General features: G+C 44.7%; 1 protein-coding gene across 1 annotated transcript in view; it reads left to right on the plus strand.

Moving 5' to 3' along the window:
* The first annotated feature begins 1,098 nt into the window (after positions 1–1,098).
* The window catches only part of CES1 (carboxylesterase 1), a 42,327-nt gene continuing 22,956 nt past the window's right edge, over positions 1,099–20,469 (plus strand). The window contains exons 1-4 of the mRNA XM_027092177.1: positions 1,099–1,469; positions 4,900–5,107; positions 16,898–17,042; positions 19,463–19,596. Of these exons, the coding sequence (XP_026947978.1) occupies positions 1,418–1,469; positions 4,900–5,107; positions 16,898–17,042; positions 19,463–19,596 (539 nt within the window). The 5' untranslated portion in view covers positions 1,099–1,417. The remainder of the gene's footprint in view (positions 1,470–4,899; positions 5,108–16,897; positions 17,043–19,462; positions 19,597–20,469) is intronic.

Below are 20,469 nucleotides of genomic sequence, written 5' to 3' on the forward strand. Positions count from 1 at the left end.
GGCTCAGTGGTTAAGAATCCACCTGCCAATGCAGGGGACACGGATTCGAGCCTTGGTCAGAGAAGATCCCACATGCCACAGAGCAACTAAGCACATGTGCTACAACTACTGAGCCCGCGTGCCACCACTACTGAAGCCCCCGCACCTAGAGCCCGTGCTCTGCAACAAGAGAAGCCACCCCAGTGAGAAGCTCGCGCACTGCAAAAAAGAGCAGCCCCCGCTCGCCTCAACTAGAGAAAGCCCACGCACAGCAACAAAGACCCAACGCAGCCAAAAATAACTAACTAAATAAATAGAGGTGTGCTTCACTAGTTTGAGTGAAAGCATAGTATTTCCTTAGCCAGCTGTACCAGAATGTATTTAGAGAATGTCCTACTGTTCAACATTTAGTAATTCTATAAAACAGGCTTTGAGCATTTTCCTTGTGTCCCTAGTGAGTAAGTGGCACTTTCACAGGTGTACTCAGAGCACTTTGTATCCCTCTACTTTGGTGCTTTCAGATTGCACTGCAATCTACCTATCACCTCTCCCTGCATCTGTCTTATTTATTACATAGAGAGTTCCTCCAGGAGATGGAACATGTCTTGAATTTATCTTTGTATCCATTGCACTTAGCATAGTGCCAGGTATTTGGTAAATGTTAGGAGAATGAATGAATAAATGAAATAATGAATAAATGGAAGGAAAGATGGAGGGATGGATGAATGAATAATTAGAACCAAAGACTATAGAGAGATGGAGTCCCTTTATTGTAAGAACATTCTGTCCAAAGATCCCTGCCTGGAGAGGTAATAGTTCCCTGACCCTGCAGGTGTGCAACAGGAGGCTGAGTCACTTGGCAGGAATACTGTGAAGTTAATTTAGGCATCAGAAGGGAGACTGAATGAAATTTAAGATGTTTCTAAAATAAGAGCATGGAACTCTGTGAAATAGAAGCCCAGGGAAATGAAAAGATTTGCCCTTAATTCCCCAGCTGGGCAGCTGTGGGTCTGGGAGTTGCTCTGAAGGTTTTCAAGTTGTTCTGAGGACCCGACCACAGCCTCCCCTTGTCCAAAGACCTCTGTGTGCTTGTGTCTGCCTTGGTAGCCCACAGTACACTAAGGTTAGAGTCCAGGAAGGGAGAAACACTTATGAAACAAATCGTTGAACCTGTAGGTGGCTACCTGTAATTGGAGAGTAAAGTCCGGGCTCTTGATTTAAAAGAAGGTAAATTCTGGGTGGGCGTGGCTTACAGCCCTAAACAGCAGCCCACGGGGAAGGGTGGGAGAGCTTTTCTGTTATTTCCAGATTAGGCTACTGAGCAACTGGGGCGGGAGCCTGTGCAGAGAGCTGGCGGCGGGGACTGGGGGCGGGGACGGGAACAGCCCCTCTGAGCAGGGCCGAGACCTGCGGGCACAGGAGCTGCTGTCCTTCCACGATGTGGGTCTTCGCTCTGGTCTTGTCCTCCCTCACCACTTTCACGGCTTTGGGTGAGTCCTCCTAAATTCAAATAGCGGGGGACCTTTGGAAATCCTTGTGTGGGACAAGGGGAAGGAGTGACAGGGGCGGTTCTGCAGCAGCGCACGCTCTGTGGACTTGGACCGTCTAGCCCAGCTGGTCCCCCGCAGCAGGAGACACAGTGGACGATAAACACCCTAGACTCGGCTGCACGCCGCCACACCAGAGGAGGACAACCAGCTAACCTCCCGGTTGGACAACCAGCTAACCTCAACCTCCAGCTGAGGACTTGGGAGAGTTCCATAGCTTTTCCTCTTGATTACTAATACGGACGTGGCCAAATCCTGGAGCTTAGCTTACCAGAATATTAATACCGCCTCTGGAGGCAGAGTGTGTGGGTTTGCATCCCAGCTCAGCACTTACTAGCCCTGTGAGCTTAGGCAAAGGACTTCCTTTTTCTGTGCCTCAGTTTCCCCCTCTATAAAATGGGGGTGAAAGCTGTATCCACATCATTAGGCTTTTGTGAGGTTGAAATGGGCTGTTGTTTCTGAGAGAGTGCCTGGAATGGAGAGAGTGCAAAAAAGGGATAAAGAAGTTGTTTTAAAAGACAGTGTATTGAAAAAAAAAAAAGTATATTGGAACTTCCCTGGTGGTCCAGTGGTTAAAGACTCTGCACTTCTACTGCAGGGGGCGCAGGTTTGATCCCTGGTCGGGGAACTAAGATCCCGCGTGCCTCGCAGGGCAGCCAGAAAAAAAAAGACAGTGTATTAATAGACAATTAGGGGTATTCTAAGGCCCACAGATCAGGAACCAACTGTCATTGAAAAGATGGTTTATGACTCAATTTCCCCAGAGGAAGGAGTACGGAACTACCATGGGGGGCCTGGAGGTGAAGCCCTGGGTGGGTCATGAGACACAGGGAAGAAGGAGGAACTGGGGGTGAGGGGCTTTATCTTGGTTGCTGGGGGGAAGGAAGAGGTGAGGCAGGATATGCAGGTTTGGGATTGGCAAAGTAGCCAATTTCAACAGGTTCTGGGGCTTAGGGACTGCACAGTTGTCAGGTACTTGGCCTGGAGTGATTAGGGCAGGATGATAGTGGCCAGATGTGGAGGGCCTGATAGAGAAGGTAGTTGGGGTACAGGCTCTGGCACGCTTGAAGGGGAAGTTCATTCCTATCATTAGGGATTGGCGAACTCTGGGAGGGGCAGTCCCTCCAGAATCAGCAAGGCCCCAGATGTCAAGGCATCAGAATACAGAACATAAAAGACCTGGTTAATACAAGGGTGCAGCAAGGGACCTCAGAATGCATCTGTGCCATTTTATAGATGGGGAAACTGAGACTCAGAGAGGGAAATGTACATGCCCAAGGTCAACCGGAAAATCGTGCTCTGAATTCTATCTCTAACTCCTGAGTCCAGAGCCAGTGCTCTGGCTGTCAGTGCACTGACAGCCCAGGCTCCACTGGGTTTTCTCTTCTTCCTGGGCCTATGACACTGTGAGAGGCCTGGAACTGAGGGTAAGAGCAGAGTAAGAACCAAATTAGGGGTAAACTGCTGTTTACCCCCTGGCAGGGCCATGCCACTTCCATCTTTAGAAAGTCCATACTGGGAACTTCCCTGGTGGCACAGTGGTTAAGAATACGCCTGCCAATGCAGGGGACACGGGTTTGAGCCCTGGTCTGGGAAGATCCCACATGCTGTGGAAATAAGCGCGTGCGCCCCAACTGCTGAGCCTGCACTCTAGAGCCCGCATGCCACAACTACTGAGCCCATACGCTGCAACTACTGAAGCCACGTGCCTTGAGCCCATGCTCTGCAACAAGAGAAGTCACCCAATGAGAAGCCCATGCACTGCAATGAAGAGTAGCCCCCGCTCACCACAACTAGAGAAAGCCCACACACAGAAACCAAGACCCAACACAGCCAAAAATAAATAAAAATTTTTAAAAAAGAAAGTCCATACTGGCTGCCTCCATTTCCTCAGTTACTTCATCTGAAAAATGGGCATATTGATGTCTACCTAGCAAGGCTTTTGTGAAGATTAGTTTAAAGGAACTGGAATGCCCATGTAGCACATAGTAAGTGCTCAGTATACAAACATTACACATAACACAAGTGGTAACTGCTGCTGTTACCAGTATTGCCTATACCTCTCAGCCAATCGCCCACTTTTTCACCCTTGCCATTTGGACATCTGTCCACTTCATCTCTCTTGAAGGTTATCATCGGATTTGTCCAGAAGACCAAATCTGGGTTATTCTTTTCTGTTCTGGCCACATACTTTGAGAGAGAGGTTGACCTTGTGTCTATATATAAAGGGGAACAATTGGGAGGATGAGAGGCTGGAAATCGTTTCCTGTTAGGATGCTTAAACAAACTGAAGCTGTTGAGGACGGACAAGAGAAGACTTGAGGGATGGGTATGAACATGGGTCACTAAGGCTGCCTGTCACATGAAGGTGCAGGATGTCCCAGAGCAGGTAGGACCAGGACTGATGTGGCAGCTTCAGGGAGACGCATTTCAGCTCAGTGAGAAAGAACTGTCTGCTCCACGAGAAGGGGACAGATGGAATCTGAGCCCGTCTCGCTCCCTCTGGATGACCGTGCTCAGAGCCAGCAGAAGGGGCCTCTTCAAGCTGATTGTGTCACTCTCTTTTACTCCAGGACGGTTCACTGCTGCTCATTTACCCACTAAATAAAGCCCGAATCACTGGCCTGGCGTTTGAGACCCTCCCAGACATGAATCTGTCTCATCCAGGATTATGTTCCTCCCCCATTACTCTTCCTGACCCAAATGGGCCAATCGCTCTTCCTCAAGCAGGTCTTGCACTTTGCTGTCGCAGAGCCTCACCTCTGCACAATCTCATCTCTGTTTATACCTTTAAGCACCCTCTTCCACCTCCCCTTGTCACTCCTTCCACTACTGCAAGTCCCAGCTCCAAGGTCACTGCCTCCATGAAGCCACCAGTCAGAAGGCCTCGCTCCCTCTTCTGTCTCCTATGGCACCTTACTTGGTACGTCTCTCAGGACACGGACCACTTTCTTCCCAGCAGTAGGGTCAGGTATGTATGTGGCTCATCCTCCACATAAGGCCAGATTTCTGAGAAGAGCAACCTGCTCTTGTTCATCCTCTTATCCAGCGTGCAGCTCGGCACCAGCATCCAGTGATTGTTTCTAGATGCTCCTAAGTGTGGAAACTGAATGCCCTCTTCATTCCCAGTGGCTCTTCTTTTTGCATTTATGTCTTATTTGATGCTGTTATACCTCCAATTCCAATTCGCTCCTTCAGATAGCACTGTGAGTTAGGAAGGACAGTTAGCTTCGCTCTCTCTTACATAAGAAGAAACTGAGGCTTAGAGAGTTGAGGGGACATTCAAGATCACGTGGCAAAAGTAACAAAATTCACCCAGAATCCAGTTCACACCTTCACCACTGACATGTTCTCATTTCCTCTCAATGTCCAGCAGGGCAACCACCCTCACCGCCTGTTGTGGACACCGCGCAGGGCAGAGTCCTGGGGAAATACGTCAGCTTAGAAGGTTTTGCACAGCCTGTGGCTGTTTTCCTGGGAGTCCCTTTTGCCAGGCCCCCTCTTGGATCCTTGAGGTTTGCTCCGCCGCAGCCTGCAGAACCATGGATCTTCGTGAAGAATACCACCTCTTACCCTCCCATGTAAGTCAAGGTGTGACTTTTGCATCTTCCAGTGGGGATGTTAGCCTCAAAGGGACACAGGAAGGAGCCAAGGCAATCCTCTGAGTGGCTCATACTTTGTTCTGGAATCCTAAGATATTGTAGATCCTTACAAACATTTCAGAACTCTCACAGCATTCTAGAGCCCTTTATTCAACTAATATTTATTGAGCAACTTTGCCAGGCATTTTCTAGTTTCCTGGAATCTATTAGTGAACAGAACAAAGATCCCACCTTCATGGAGCTTGCATTCTAGCAGGGGCAGATAGATAGTAAACAATATGCAAATTAGTAAATAGACTATACAGTATGTTAGAATATGATAAGTGCTGTGGAAAAAAATAGAAAGTTGAGCAGGTGAGGGGTTTCAAAAGTAATGATTCTGTTAACCTAAAACAATAAAACAACCAGATATTTTACCAGCAAAACCAGAGATTTATTTGGGAGCAGCAAAGAATCACAATTGGGGACATGCAACTATGGCAAACCACATGCAAGTCTGGTAAAAGGAAAGGAAACTCTTTTATAGAGGCAAAGGGGAAGTTAGAAGGCACTGTTATAAACAAAAGTCCATTGGAGGAAACTGGGAGTTTGTTATGTAGTGGCTTTTAATTGGCTGAGTAATGATAGTCTCTGATTGGCTGAGCTGTTGCCAGGCAAGGAGGAAATCTTTCTTGTGGTAAAGTCGTGTCATTTCTGGTCAGAGGTGCACAGTATGTCTCTTCCTAGGGGGATCTGTATTGAGGTGGAGTGATATCTTCCTGAGATCTCCCCCTCCTCACCTCCAGATTCCATTTTAGTACGGGTTCTCTTTATTAATTTTCACAGTTCTATTCATTTTCCTTCTTGAACTTTACCATAGTGGGAAGTGAGGTGGGCCAGGAGATGTGTGGATGGGTAGTGCTTTGGGGTGTTGACTGGGCAAGTTCTCAACTCCCAAATGTGTCTGGCTACCTAGTCACAAGCAGAACGATGGTTGATGTGTTCTAGTTAGCTGGTCAAGTTGGGCAAGAAGACTCACAACTGTCCCCCAAGGCACCTTAGATGTCTACAAGCATTGATTCAGACCATATTTATCTCAGCAAGAGATTTCTAATAATTTCCAGGGTCCTGCCTCTTGCTGAATTTTCTTTTCTTCTCTTCTCTCCTTACTCCCTTCCTTCCTTACTTCTTCCATTCTTTTAAAATAATATTCATTCTTTTTATTTCCTGATTGCAATTAATATGTTTTATTTATTTTTATTGCAAGTATACATTTAATTTCCTGATTGCAAGTAATAAGTAATACATATTTATTACATAAAAGTGAGAAAATATAGGTAAGTAAAGGTAAGAAAATGAAAAGCATACACCACAGAGCAAGAACTGTTGTTCATATTTTAGATTCTATTTTTCCAGTCTTTTATCTGTTTCATAATTTCTCCCTTAGAATGTAATCACATAATTTTCTGTACCCAATTCTAATGTGTGTGTTTTTTTTTCCCCCGCACCAAAAAGCAATTCTCACACACCATATGTGTGTCCAACAATTTAGCTAATTCTAACACTCTCTTCCTAGAGATAGCATCAGATTCCACAGATTAGGGCTCAGCTCCACAATAACTCCCTCTGCTTCGATGCCAGTTCCAAGTCCAAGTCGTCACCTATGCTTCTGACCAACTGGCTATAAATTAGAGGTTCCTGTGACCCCGTCCTTAAGTTCTATTAATTTGCCGTAGCAGCTCACAGAACTCAGGAAATTAGTTTTCTCACTAGATTACCAGTTTATTATGAAGGATATTAAAGGATACAAGCCACTAGCCAGCTGAAGATATCCATAAGGTGAGGTCCCTAACAAAGGAGCATCCATCCATCCTTCTGGAGTTTGGGACCCAGCACGGTGGCACTTAGAAGAGTTCTGGTTCACCAACCAGGACGCCCTCTGAACCCAGTCCTTTTGGGTTTTATGGAGCCCTCATTACATGGGCAGGATGATTGAAAGCATTGGTCACTGGTGATTGATTCCTCTCCAGCCCATCTCCCCTTTCCAGAGGTCAGGGGGCTGTGGCGCAGAGTTCCAACCCTCTAATCACATGATTGTTCCTCTGGCAACCAGTTCCTGCTCTTAGATGAGGTCCAAAAGTGACCTCATTAACCCAACAGTATACACCACTCAGGAGATTTCAAGGGTTTTAAGAGCTCTTCAGGGCTTCCCTGGTGGCGCAGTGGTTGCGAGTCCGCCTGCCGATGCAGGGGACGTGGGTTCGTGCCCCGGTCCGGGAAGATCCCACATGCCACGGAGCGGCTGGGCCTGTGAGCCATGGCCGCTGAGCCTGCGCATCCGGAGCCTGTGCTCTGCAACGGGAGAGGCCACAACAGTGAGAAGCCTGCCTATGGCAATAAAAAAAAAAAAAAAAAAAAAAAAAAACTCTTCAGCAGAAACTGGACAAAGATCAAATACATATTTCTTCTTATATCACAATATCATATTACACGATACAGATACTTTATTTTACTTTATTTATTTATTTTAATTTATTTATTTTTGGCTGCGCTGGGTCTTCATTGCTGCATGCGTGCTTTCTGTAGTTGCGGCCAGCGGGGGCTACTCTTCGTTGTGGTGCGCGGGCTTCTCATTGCGGTGGCTTCTCCTGTTATGGAGCACAGGCTCTAGGCACGCGGGCTTCAGTAGTTGTGGCGCATGGGCTCAGTAGTTGTGGCTCACAGGCTTAGGTGCTCCACGACATGTGGGATCTTCCCGGACCAGGACTGGAACCCATGTCCCCTGCACTGGCAGGTGGATTCTTCACCACTGCGCCACCAGGGAAACCCCAAGACAGATACTTTAGATGCCTGTTTTGCTCATGAACGTATATCATGAACATCATTCTATGTCATTAAATATCACACCCCGACATATAATAGCTGCATTACGTTGCATATTGAATCATAATTTATTTACTGCACCTTTTATTTGGGATTATTAATTGTTCTTGATGATTTTGATAATATAAGTAGCACTATGATGAATATCCTGTAGCTAAATCTTCATGCATATTCATAAATATTTTTGGATAAGTTCTAAGAAATAACATTTCCAAGTAAGAGTATTTTTAAAATTTCCCTTCAGAAATACTCCAACTGCACCCCTTTATTTAATATATGAAAACCTCCATTAACTGAATTTTAAACAATGTTTTGGGTTATCAAAAATGATTTGGGGCTATTGAATAGGCAAAATAACGATAATTTTTATTATCTTCGTCATTATATGTATGATTATTCTCTTTATTCTACATTTATCTGAATACTAGTGACATTGACTTATTTTTCTCTTTTTAAACTTTTGATTGTCTTCTTTTATGAATATTACGCCCCTTGCTTTGGTGATCTGGGGAAAGTTCCCCCGGGATGGAAATCAAGAGTTTATCTTTGGAGCTCTGACTCTGCCAATTGACAGCTGTGTCATCCAAGCACCTCAGTGCTTCAGTTACCTCGTCGAAATACTGGAGGCAGTCATGCTGTTTTGTGGGGACACTGAGATCTGGAAATGTGGCTTATAAGGTCCTTGGAAACATAAGCACTACATAGTATGGTTCTTTCTGGCTGTGTGACCTTGGGCAAATTCTCTAACATCTCTCAGTTTCTCAACTGTAAAATGTGGATAATAATAGAACCTAAATCATGGGGCTGATGTGAAGATTAAATGAGTTAATACATAAGGAGTATTTAAAACAACAGTTGGTGAGAGAGCACTGGAATCACAACTGCTGAACAATCATTGACAGGAAGACACTGGAACTCACCAAAAAGATACCCCACATCCAAAGACAAAGGAGAAGCCACAATGAGACTGTAGGAGGGGCACAATCACAATAAAATCAAATCCCATAACCGTTGGGTGGGTGACTCACAAACTGGAGAACACTTATACCACAGAAGTCCACTCACTGGAGGGAAGGTTCTGAGCCCACGTCAGGCTTCCCAACCTGGGGGCCTGGCAATAGGAGGAGGAATTCCCAGAGAATTAGACTTTGAAGGCTAGCGGGATTTGATTTCAGGACTTTGACAGGACTGGGGGAAACAGAGACTCCACTCTTGGAGGGCACACACAAAGTAGTGTGCGTATGAGAACCCAGGGGGAAGGAACAGTGACTCCATAGGAAACTGAACCAGACCTACCTGCTAGTGTTGGAGGGTCTCCTGCAGAGGTGGGGGGCGGCTGTGGCTCACTGCAGGGACAAGGACACTGGCAGCAGAAGTTCTGGGAAGGACTCTTTGGTGTGAGCCCTCCCAGAGTCCACCATTAGCCTCACCAAATAGCCTGCAGGGTCCAGTGCTGGGTTGCCTCAGGCCAAACAACCAACAGGGAGGGAACTCAACCCCACCCATCAGCAGACAAGCAGATTAAAGTTTTACTGAGGTCTGTCCACCAGAGCAACACCCAGCTCTACCACCACCAGTCCCTCCCATCAGGAAGCTTGTACAAGACTCTCAGATAGCCTCATACAACAGAGGGCAGACAGCAGAAACAAAAAGAACGACAGTCCTGCAGCCTATGGATTGAAAACCACATTCACAGAAAGAGAGACAAAATGAAAAGGCAGGGGAATATGTTCCAGATGAAGGAACAAGATAAAACACCAGAAAAACAACTAAATGAAGTGCAGATAGGCAATCTTCCAGAAAAAGAATTCAGAATAATGATAGTGAAGATGATCCAGGACCTAAGAAAAAGAATGGAGGCAAAGATGGAGAAGATGCAAGAAATGTTTAACAAAGACCTAGAAGAATTAAAGAAAAAAACAGAGATGAACAATACAATGACTGAAATGAAAAATACACTGGAAGGAATCAATAGCAGAATAACTGAGGCAGAAGAACAGATAAGTGACCTGGAAGACAGAATGGTGGAATTCACTGCCACGGAACAGAATAAAGAAAATAGAATGAAAAGAAATGAAGACAGCCTAAGAGATCTCTGGGACAACATTAAATGCACCAACATTCGCATTATAGGAGTCCCAGAAGGAGAAGAGAGAGAAAAAGGACGCCAGAAAATATTTGAAGAGATTATAGTTGAAAACTTCTCTAACATGGGAGAGGAAATAGCCACCCAAGTCCAGGAAATGCAGAGAGTCCCAGACAGGATAAACCCAAGGAGAAACACGCTGAGACACATAGTAATCAAATGGACAAATATTAAAGACAAAGAAAAACTATTAAAAGCAACAAGGGAAAAATGACAAATAACATACAATGGAACTCCCATAAGGTTAAGAGCTGATTTCTCAGCAGAAACTCTACAAGCCAGAAGGGAGTGACACAATATATTTAAAGTGATGAAAGGGAAGAACCTCCAACCAAGGTTACTCTACCCGGCAAGGATCTCATTCAGATTCGATGGAGAAATCAAAAGCTTTACAGACAAGCAAAAGCTAAGAGAATTCAGCACCACCAAACCAGCTCTGCAACAAGTGCTAAAGGAACTTCTCTAAGTGGGAAACACAAGAGAAGAAAAGGACCTACAAAAACAAACCCATAACAATTAAGAAAATGGTAATAGGAACATACATATTGATAATTACCTTAAATGTGAATGGATTAAATGCTCCAGCCAAAAGACACAGGCTCACTGAATGGATACAAAAACAAGACCTGTATATATTGCTGTCTACAGGAGACCCACTTCAGACCTACGGACACATACAGACTGAAAGTGAAGGGATGGAAAAAGATATTCCATGCAAATGGAAAGCAAAAGAAAGCTGGAGTAGCAATACTCATATCAGATAAAATAGACTTTAAAATAAAGAATGTTACAAGAGAGAAGGAAGGACACTACATAATGATCAAGGGATCAATCTAAGAAGAAGATATAACAATTATAAATATATATGCACCCAACACAGGAGGACCTCAATACGTAAGGCAAATGCTAACAGCTATAAAAGAGGAAATCGACAGTAACACAATAATAGTGGGGGACTTTAACACCTCACTTACACCAATGGACAGATCATCCAAACAGAAAATTAATAAGGAAACAGAAGCTTTAAATGACACAATAGACCAGATAGATTTAATTGATATTTATAGGATATTCCATCCAAAAATGGCAGACTTACACTTTCTTCTCAAGTGCACATGGAACATTCTCCAGGATAGATCACATCTTGTGTCACAAATCAAGCCTCAGTAAATTTAAGAAAATTGAAATCATATCAAGCATCTTTTCTGACCACAACACTATGAGATTAGAAATCAATTACAGGGAAAAAAACGTAAAAAACACAAACACTTGGAGGATAAACAATACATTACTAAATAGCCAAGAGATCACTGAAGAAATCAAAGAGGAAATCAAAAAATACCTAGACACAAATGACAATGAAAACATGACGATCCAAAACACATGGGATGCTACAAAAGGAGTTCTAAGAGGGAAGCTTGTAGCAATACAATGCTACCTCAAGAAACAAGAAAAATCTCAAATAAACAATCTAAACTTTCACCTAAAGGAACTAGAGAAAGAAGAACAAACAAAACCCAGAGTTAATAGAAGTAAAGAATTCATAAAGACCAGAGCAGAAGTAAATGAAATAGAAACAAAACAGTAGCAAAGATCAATAAAACTAAAAGATGCTTCTTTGAGAAGATAAACAAAATTGATAAACCTTTAGCCAGACTCACCAAGAAAAAGAGGGAAAGGACTCAAATCAATAAAATTAGATTAAAAAGGAGAAGTTACAACAGAAACCGCAGAAATGCAAACCATCATAAGAGACTACTACAAGCAACTCTATGCCAATAAAATGGACAACCTGGAAGAAAGGGACAAATTCTTAGAAAGGTATAACGTTCCAAGACTGAACCAGGAAGAAACAGAAAATATGAATAGACCAATCACAAGTAATGAAATTGAAACTGTAATTAAAAATCTTCCAACAAACAAAAGCCCAGGACCAGATGGCTTCACAGGTGAATCCTATGAAACATTTACAGAATAGCTAACACCCATCCTTCTCAAACTCTTCCAAAAAATTGCAAAGGAAGAAACACTCCCAAACTCATTCTACGAGGCCACCATCACCCTGATACCAAAACCAAATAAAGATACTACAAAAAAAGAAAATTACAGACCAATATCACTGATGAATATAACCGCAAAAATCCTCAACAAAATACTAGCAATCAGAATCCAACAACACATTAAAAGGGTCATACAGCATGACCAACTGGGATGTATCCCAGGGACACAAGGATTCTTCAGTATATGCAAATCAATCAATGTGATATACCATATTAACAAACTGAAGGATAAAAACCATATGATCATCTCAATAGATGTAGAAAAAGCTTTTGGCAAAATTCAACACTGATTTATGATAAAAAACTCTCCAGAAAGTGGGCATAGAGGGAACCTACCTCAACATACTAAAGGCCATATACGACAAACCCACAGCAAACATCATTCTCAATGGTGAAAAACTGAAAGGATTTCCTCTAAGAACAGGAACAAGACAAGGATGTCCACTCTCACCACTATTATTCCACAAAGTTTTGGAAGTCCTAGCCACAGAAATCAGAGAAGAAAAAGAAATGAAAGGAATACAAATTGGAAAAGAAGAAGTAAAACTGTCACTGTTTGCAGATGACGTGATACTACACAGAGATAATCCTAAAGATGCCACCAGAAAACTACTGGAGCTAATCAATGAATTTGGTAAAGTTGCAGGATCCAAAATTAATGCACAGAAATCTCTTGCATTCCTATACACTAACAGTGAAAGATCAGAAAGAGAAATTAAGGAAACAATCCCATTCACCATTGCAACAAAAAGAATAAAATACCTAGAAATAAACCACCTAAGGAGGTAAAAGCCCTGTACTCAGAAAACTATAAGACACTGATGAAAGAAATCAAAGATGACACAATCAGATGGAGAGATATACCATGTTTTTGGATTGGAAGAATCAATATTGTGAAAATGACTCTACTACCCAAAGCAACCTACAGATTCAACGCAATCCCTATCAAATTACCAATGGCATTTTTTATAGAACTAGAACAAAAAAATCTTAAAATGTGTATGGAGGCACAAAAGACCCCGAATAGCCAAAGCAATCTTGAGGGGTAAAAAACGGAACTGGAGGAATCAGACTCCCTGACTTCAGACTATACTACAAAGCTACAGTAATCAAGACAATATGGTACTGGCACAAAAACAGAAATATAGATCAATGGAACAGGATAGAAAGCCCAGAGATAAACCCACGCAGTTATGGTCAACTAATCTCTGACAAAGGAGGCAAGGATATACAATGGAGAAAAGACAATCTCTTCAATAAGTGGTGCTGGGAAAACTGGGCAGCTACATGTAAAAGAATGAAATTAGAACACTCCCTAACACCATACACAAAAATAAACTCAAAATGGATTAAAGACCTAAATGTAAGAGCGGACACTATAAAATTCTTAGAGGAAAACATAGGAAGAACAGTCTTTGACAAAAATCACAGCAAGATCTTTTTTGACCCACCTCCTAGAGTAATGGAAATAAAAACAAAAATAAGCAAATGGGACCTAATTAAACTTAAAAGCTTTTGCACAGCAAAGGAAGCCATAAGCAAGACGAAAAGACAAACCTCATAATGGGAGAAAATATTTGCAAATGAAGCAACTGACAAAGGATTAATCTCCAAAATTTACAAGCAGCTCATGCCACTCAATATCAAAAAACAAACAACCCAATCCAAAAATGGGCAGAAGACCTAAATAGACATTTCTCCAAAGAAGGTATACAGATTGCCAACGAACACATGAAAGGATGCTCAACGTCACTAATCATTAGAGAAATGCAAATCAAAACTACAATGAGGTATCACCTCACACCAGCCAGAATGGCCATCATCAAAAAATCTACAAACAATAAATGCTGGAGAGGGTGTGGAGAAAAGGGAACCCTCTTACACTGTTGGTGGGAAAGTAAATTGATACAGCCACTATAGAGAACAGTATGGAGATCCCTTAAAAAACTAAAAATAGAGGGGCTTCCCTGGTGGCACAGTGGTTGAGAGTCCGCCTGCCAATGCAGGGGACGCGGGTTTGTAACCCGGTCCGGGAAGATCCCACATGCTGCGGAGTGGCTGGGCCCGTGAGCCATGGCCGCTGAGCCTGCGTGTCCGGAGCCTGTGCTCCGCAACGGGAGAGGCCACAACATTGAGAGGCCCGCGTACCAAAAAAATAAATAAATAAAAATAAATAAATAAATAAAGGAGATGAGCTCCCTGAAAAAAAAAACTAAAAATAGAACTGCCATACGACCCAGCAATCCCACTACTGGGCATATACCATGAGAAAACCATAATTCAAAAAGAGTCGTATACCACAATGCTCATTGCAGCACTATTTACAATAGCCTGGACATGGAAGCAACCTAACTGTCCATCGACAGATGAATGGATAAAGAAGATGTGGCACATATATACAATGGAATATTATTCAGCCATAAAAGGAAACGAAATTGAGTTATTTGTAGTGAGGTGGATGGACCCAGAGTCTGTCATACAGAGTGAAGTAAGTCAGAAAGAGAAAAACAGATACCATATGCTAACACATATATATGGAATCTAAGAAAAAAAATGGTCATGAAGAACCTAGGGACAGGATGGGAATAAAGATACAGACCTACTAGAGAACAGACTTGAGGACACAGGGAAGGTGAAGAGTAAGCTGGGAGAAAGTGAGAGAGTGGCATGGACATATATACACTACCAAAGGTAAAACATGTAGCTAGTGGGAAGCAGCCACGTTGCACAGGGAGATCAGCTCGGTGCTTTGTGACCACCTAGAGGGGTGGGATAGGGAGGGTGGGAGGGAGACGCAAGAGGGAAGAGATATGAGGATATATGTATATGTATGGCTGATTCACTTTGTTATAAAGCAGAAACTAACACACCATTGTAAAGCAATTATACTCCAATAAAGATGTTAAAAAATTAAATTAAATTAAATTAATAAAAAAACAAACAACCAAATCAAAAAATGGGCAGAATACCTAAGCAGACATTTCTCCAAAGAAGAATACAGATGGCCAAGAGGCACATGAAACGATGCTCAACATCACTAATTATTAGAGAAATGCAAATCAAAACTACACTGAGGTATCACCCTACACCAGTCAGAATGGCCATCATCAAAGAATCTACAAACAACAAATGCTGGAGAGGATGTGGAAAAAAGGGAACCCTCTTGCTCTGTTGGTGGGAATGTAAATTGATTCAGCCACTATGGAGAACAGTATGGAGGTTCCTTATAAAACTAAGAATAGAATTACTATATGACCCAGCAATCCCACTACTGGGCATATACCTTGAGAAAACCATAATTCAATAAGACATATGCACCCCAATGTTCATTGCAGCACTATTTACAATAGCCAGCTCATGGAAGCAACCTAAATGCCCATCAACAGACAAATGGATAAAGAAGATGTGGTACATGTATACAATGGAATATTACTCAGCCATAAAAAGGAATGAAATTGGGTCATTTGTAGAGACGTGGATGAATCTAGAGACTGTCATACAGAGTGAAGTAAGTCAGAAAGAGAAAAACAAATATCGTATATTAACACATATATGTGGAATCTAGAAAAATGGTACAGATGAACCGGTTTGCAGAGCAGAAATAGAGACAAAGATATGGAGAACAAACGTATGGACACCAAGTGGGGAGTGGTGGTGGTGGTGTGATGAATTGGGAGATTGGGATTGACATATATACACTAATATGTATAAAATAGATAACTAATTAGAACCTGCTCTATAAAAATATAAATAAAATAAAATTTAAATGATGAAAAAAAAAATCTCCTATTAGGGCAACCAATAGTTCTTGCCTGTGATGGGTTGATGATAGAATTTTAGTATGTCAGTGCTGCAGGACCCTTATGGAAATCACTCCCCTCATTTACACAGAGGAGCAGACTAGGGCCCAGAGCAGGCAAAGAATTCACCTAAGGAAACCCAGCAAATTAGGCTGAGTCATGGGCTTCCCTGGTGGCGCAGTGTTTGAGAGTCCGCCTGTCGACGCAGGGGACACGGGTTCGTGCCCTGGTCCGGGAAGATCCCACATGCCGCGGAGTGGCTGGGCCCGTGAGCCATGGCTGCTGAGCCTGCGCATCCGGAGCCTGTGCTCCGCAATGGGAGAGGCCACAACAGTGAGAGGCCTGCGTACCAAAAAAAAAAAAAAAAAATTTAGGCTGAGGCAGGACTAGAGCGTAGTTCCCCTAAAGCTGCCCCACAAATATTTGACCTCTGACCTGTTGTAGGCCGTAAATAACTGCCGTTTGGGTGATTTCTCCTGGTTTATGGAAGTCTCCCGTGGACTAGAACATGTTTCCCTGTTGGCAGAATATGGTCACCCTATAGCGGGCATCATACAGCGCCCAGCGGAGAGCTGGTCTGGACCCAGGGCAAGCAGGAAATGGTCCTTTCCCAGGCCCAGCAGCGTATAGGCAGCCTCCTTCCTTGACTCAGGGCATCCCAAAGGCCCCAGGAAGGGAAGAGGGTCAGGCCTTACCATACCTGGTCCTAGGAGACCTTGGTGAGCCTGAGAAGCCCCCATCAGATGCCTCCTACCTAACCCAGTGTCTTGAGTCTGGTGAGAACAACTCTATTTACTGCCCTAAACCTGCCAGTCCAAGACCTGGCCTGACTGCAGGAGACATCTCCTTGGTCAGCTCTGATTGAACTTCAAGAATTCATTTCTCTCCTTGCCTCTCCCAGGTGCTCCCAAGACCCAGTGGCAGGGCAAGCGGTCTCAGAGCTCTTTACCAACAGAAAGGAGAACATTAATCTCAGGTTTTCCGAAGACTGTCTTTACCTAAATATTTACACTCCTGCTGACTTGAGGAAGAGAAGCAGGCTGCCGGTAAGCAGTGGGAACAAATGGTCAAGGCTGGTGTAGACTGGAGGGGATGAAGGCAGTGTTGGGTTGGGGCGTCTTGGACCAAGGCTGTTCCAGGGGCCCCAGGCTGTTCCCCAGGGGCCCCAGGGCTTTCTTTACCACCACAGCCAAACCTGACATCGAGGAACACAGGTTTTCCACACCTCAGTTTCCCTTAGTGACAGACATAGGGGCTCTGGGGGAGTTTGCTGTACATCTGTAATGAACATTTTAATTTTTCTAAGGTCTCTCATGCTAATAGATGGACAAGAAGGATTACTCTTAATTGTTAGATTAGGAATCTGATACCCAGGGTGGCTAAGACATAATTTCCAATAAAGTCAGAGCTGGAAGGAATCTTGGAGATAAGCCAACAACCCAACCGTTCTGTTACAGATAGAGAAACTGAAGCCCAGTGAGGGGAAGGCGAGGTCGCAGAGTAGGGTTGCAGGACTAGAGCACGGGTCTCCTGATCTCAAGTCACGCTCTTTGACACACACACACTAGCAAGTGGAGCCTGTGGGTGGCCTTTCCTCAGCACACGGAGACCTTCTCTGACAAACTCTCAGTGTCTCAGTGTCACAGGTGGAGGGTGCAGAGCCTGGAGCAACAGAGAAGCACTTTCCTTTGCCTTTGCCAACTATCAAGATTTTATTGTAGATAATTTTACTTCCTAATTTACTTTGACACAAGCTGATGACCCAGTGAGTCAGCATTTGCAGAATAAATGGAAGCCCAGAGATGGGGCAACTTTCCAGACTCAGGCTGGAGGGTGGGGCTGGTCTGCTGGGAAAGGAGGGGTCAGTGGGGTAGAGACAGGCGGGGTGTGAGCACCCAGCCATCTCCCAGGAACACCCCTGGCATGGTGCCCAGATGTGGAGGAGGGCATCTGTGAACTTGTGACTAGAAGGTGGCCCTGCATATGCTGGGCTCAAAGAGGTGGGGACAATTGTTCATTCATTCATGCATTCATTCATTCCCCTAGTACATACTCAGCACCCCCATATGCATAGCTAGAATTGGGGGTTAAGAGAAAGGAGGAACATAAAACCATGACCACACAGCCCCTGCCTTCGAGGATCTTAGCATCTGGGTTGCGCAGAGCTGGACTAGCTTCTTCAGCAAATCACTGCTGGCCAGCCCTTGGCTCAGCCTGGACTCAGAGGTGACTGCACACTCAGTCCCTCTGCCCGGAGGTAGGCAGGGATCAGAGATGTAGGAGGAACAGGGGCTCCAGGAACCTGAAGCTGAAGAACCTCTACTATGGGCACAGGCTCTGGAACTGCAGGGTCTGGGTGTAAATCCTGGTTCTGCCTTTTACTAGCTGAGAGACCTGGCTCTGTTTCCTCAAATCAGGGATAATCACACACAAGTGTTCAACGATGAATATCAAGATTTATGTCAGTGTCTGACACAGCATACGAGGCAAGTCTTGCTGATGCATTAGTTAGAGTTGAAGGGAAGAAATTCCTCCTGCCCCAACAGCCAGCCTACTGCACCGTGGCCATTGGCTGCCGTGTGCTGGGCAGCTCGACGTGTGGACTCTGGAGCCAGACTGCCTGGGTTCAAGTGCTGCCTCCACCACCTATGAGCTGCGTGACCTCAGGGTGGTTAAGTGCCTCAGTTTTCCTGTCTGTGAAATGGGACAATAGTAGTCCCTATCTTGTGGATGGTTTATTTTTAAATGCTTAGAGCAGTACTTGACACATAGTTCATGTATGAGTTCTTTGATTTTTTTATTAACAAAATCATTATACTATTATTTTAGCCATTCTCACTTTCTTGCTATGTGAACTTTTTAAATTCAGGGCCATGAATTATGAATTGTCATGTCCACTCTCATCCTTAATTCTTACCACAGTCCCTGGCACCTAGTAGGTTTTCAAATCATATTCATCAGATGATTGAAGACTTCTTAGAGGAGGTGGCTTTTAGGCTGGGCTTTGGAGGATGGGTGAGATTTGGGGAGCAGTGGAGGCAGTGGAAAGGCCTATTAAGAAGAGGTACCACCCAGGGCGTGTGCTTCTTGACATGGTCATCATTCACATGAGAAGTTTATTTCACCACACAAAAGGTAACTAAGGTGAAGCTGAAATAAGCTTCTAACCAAGGGCTGTTGCATGCGGAGTGTGCTGAGCTGCGTGAGGGGTCCGGGAGTGAGGACTGTGGGAGTGCTGGGGAGAAGATGGCGCTCTTAGCCTTGGCTCTTCCCATGATGATGTTCTCAGCATGAAGAGCACTGGCAGGAGGTGGCACTGAGGCAGGGGAGACAGGCAGGGGCAGCCAGGGTGCACTGAGTTGGGCCACAGCTGGGAGAACGGGTGGATGACCAAACCAGACAGCCTCTTGAGGTCTTTCCCAGCTCTGCTTCCTATGCCCTGTATGGTTGCTTCCTCCCCATCCAGGTGATGGTGTGGATCCATGGAGGAGGTCTGATGTTGGGCGGGGCATCAACCTATGATGGGCTGGCCCTCTCTGCCCATGAAAACGTGGTGGTGGTGACCATTCAGTACCGCCTGGGCATCTGGGGATTCTTCAGGTAAGACACTGGACTCTCCTCACGGCACATTGACCCTCAGTGTGGGAGTGCTAGGACCCCACTCTGGTCATGCAAGCCCTCAAAGGGATCTTTGCTAGGTTCCCTACTAAGACATGCAAGTCCCCTCATAATTGGGCTCTACCTACCTTCTCCTTCCCCAGCCACCCTGGTCCACTTACTTGCATGTAAAATGCCTAATCTGCCTGACAAACTCCTATTATTCCTGCAAAACCCAACCCAAATGTTACCTCGTCTGAAATGCTCATCTCTTTTTCACCTGTGCTGCCCAGCATGTTGCATACCTGTAAGGTGACAGTTAACATGCAACGCAGCAGTTAGAGGCTTATACATCTTACCTCATGGGGAAGGAAAGAAGGAGCAGACTCACGTGGGAGTTCCGTAAAGTCTTGTAGGTGGAGGAACGGGTGGCTGGAACTTGGAGGCTGTAACGAGCACCTGACTCCAGTGGACACGTCTACTGAGAGGAGTGTAGGGCCCACTCACCCCATTTCCTTCGTGGAGTTTGGCACATGCATGAGCGAAGGCTCGAGTCTCCTCCATGGAGTCTCCATGGGGACAGGAACCAGACTTCCTGCAGGCACAGTTACTGAGCCTTTTCTGAATGCACCAGCCCCAGGACCTCTTACCCTCAGATGGCTGGTGGGTGGGCTGGGCGAGGGGTGGTCATCTCACTGGAAAGACCTATGGGCTGGAGGAGGACTGTCCCAGGTGAGTCATGTCCCGGGATGTGTCACCTTCACTGAGACTCCTCATGTCCTTCCCCCGTGGCCCACGGCTGCTCCCAGTTACAGTATAACTGTGTACACTCCACCCTCCCTCTTCCCCAGGCTCTCCTCTACCACGTCAGTCAGG

The sequence above is a fragment of the Aethalodelphis obliquidens genome, unplaced genomic scaffold (assembly GCF_003676395.1).
Source record: "Aethalodelphis obliquidens isolate GAN/ISIS:26980383/991018 unplaced genomic scaffold, ASM367639v1 scaffold75, whole genome shotgun sequence".
NCBI lineage: Eukaryota > Metazoa > Chordata > Mammalia > Artiodactyla > Delphinidae > Aethalodelphis > Aethalodelphis obliquidens.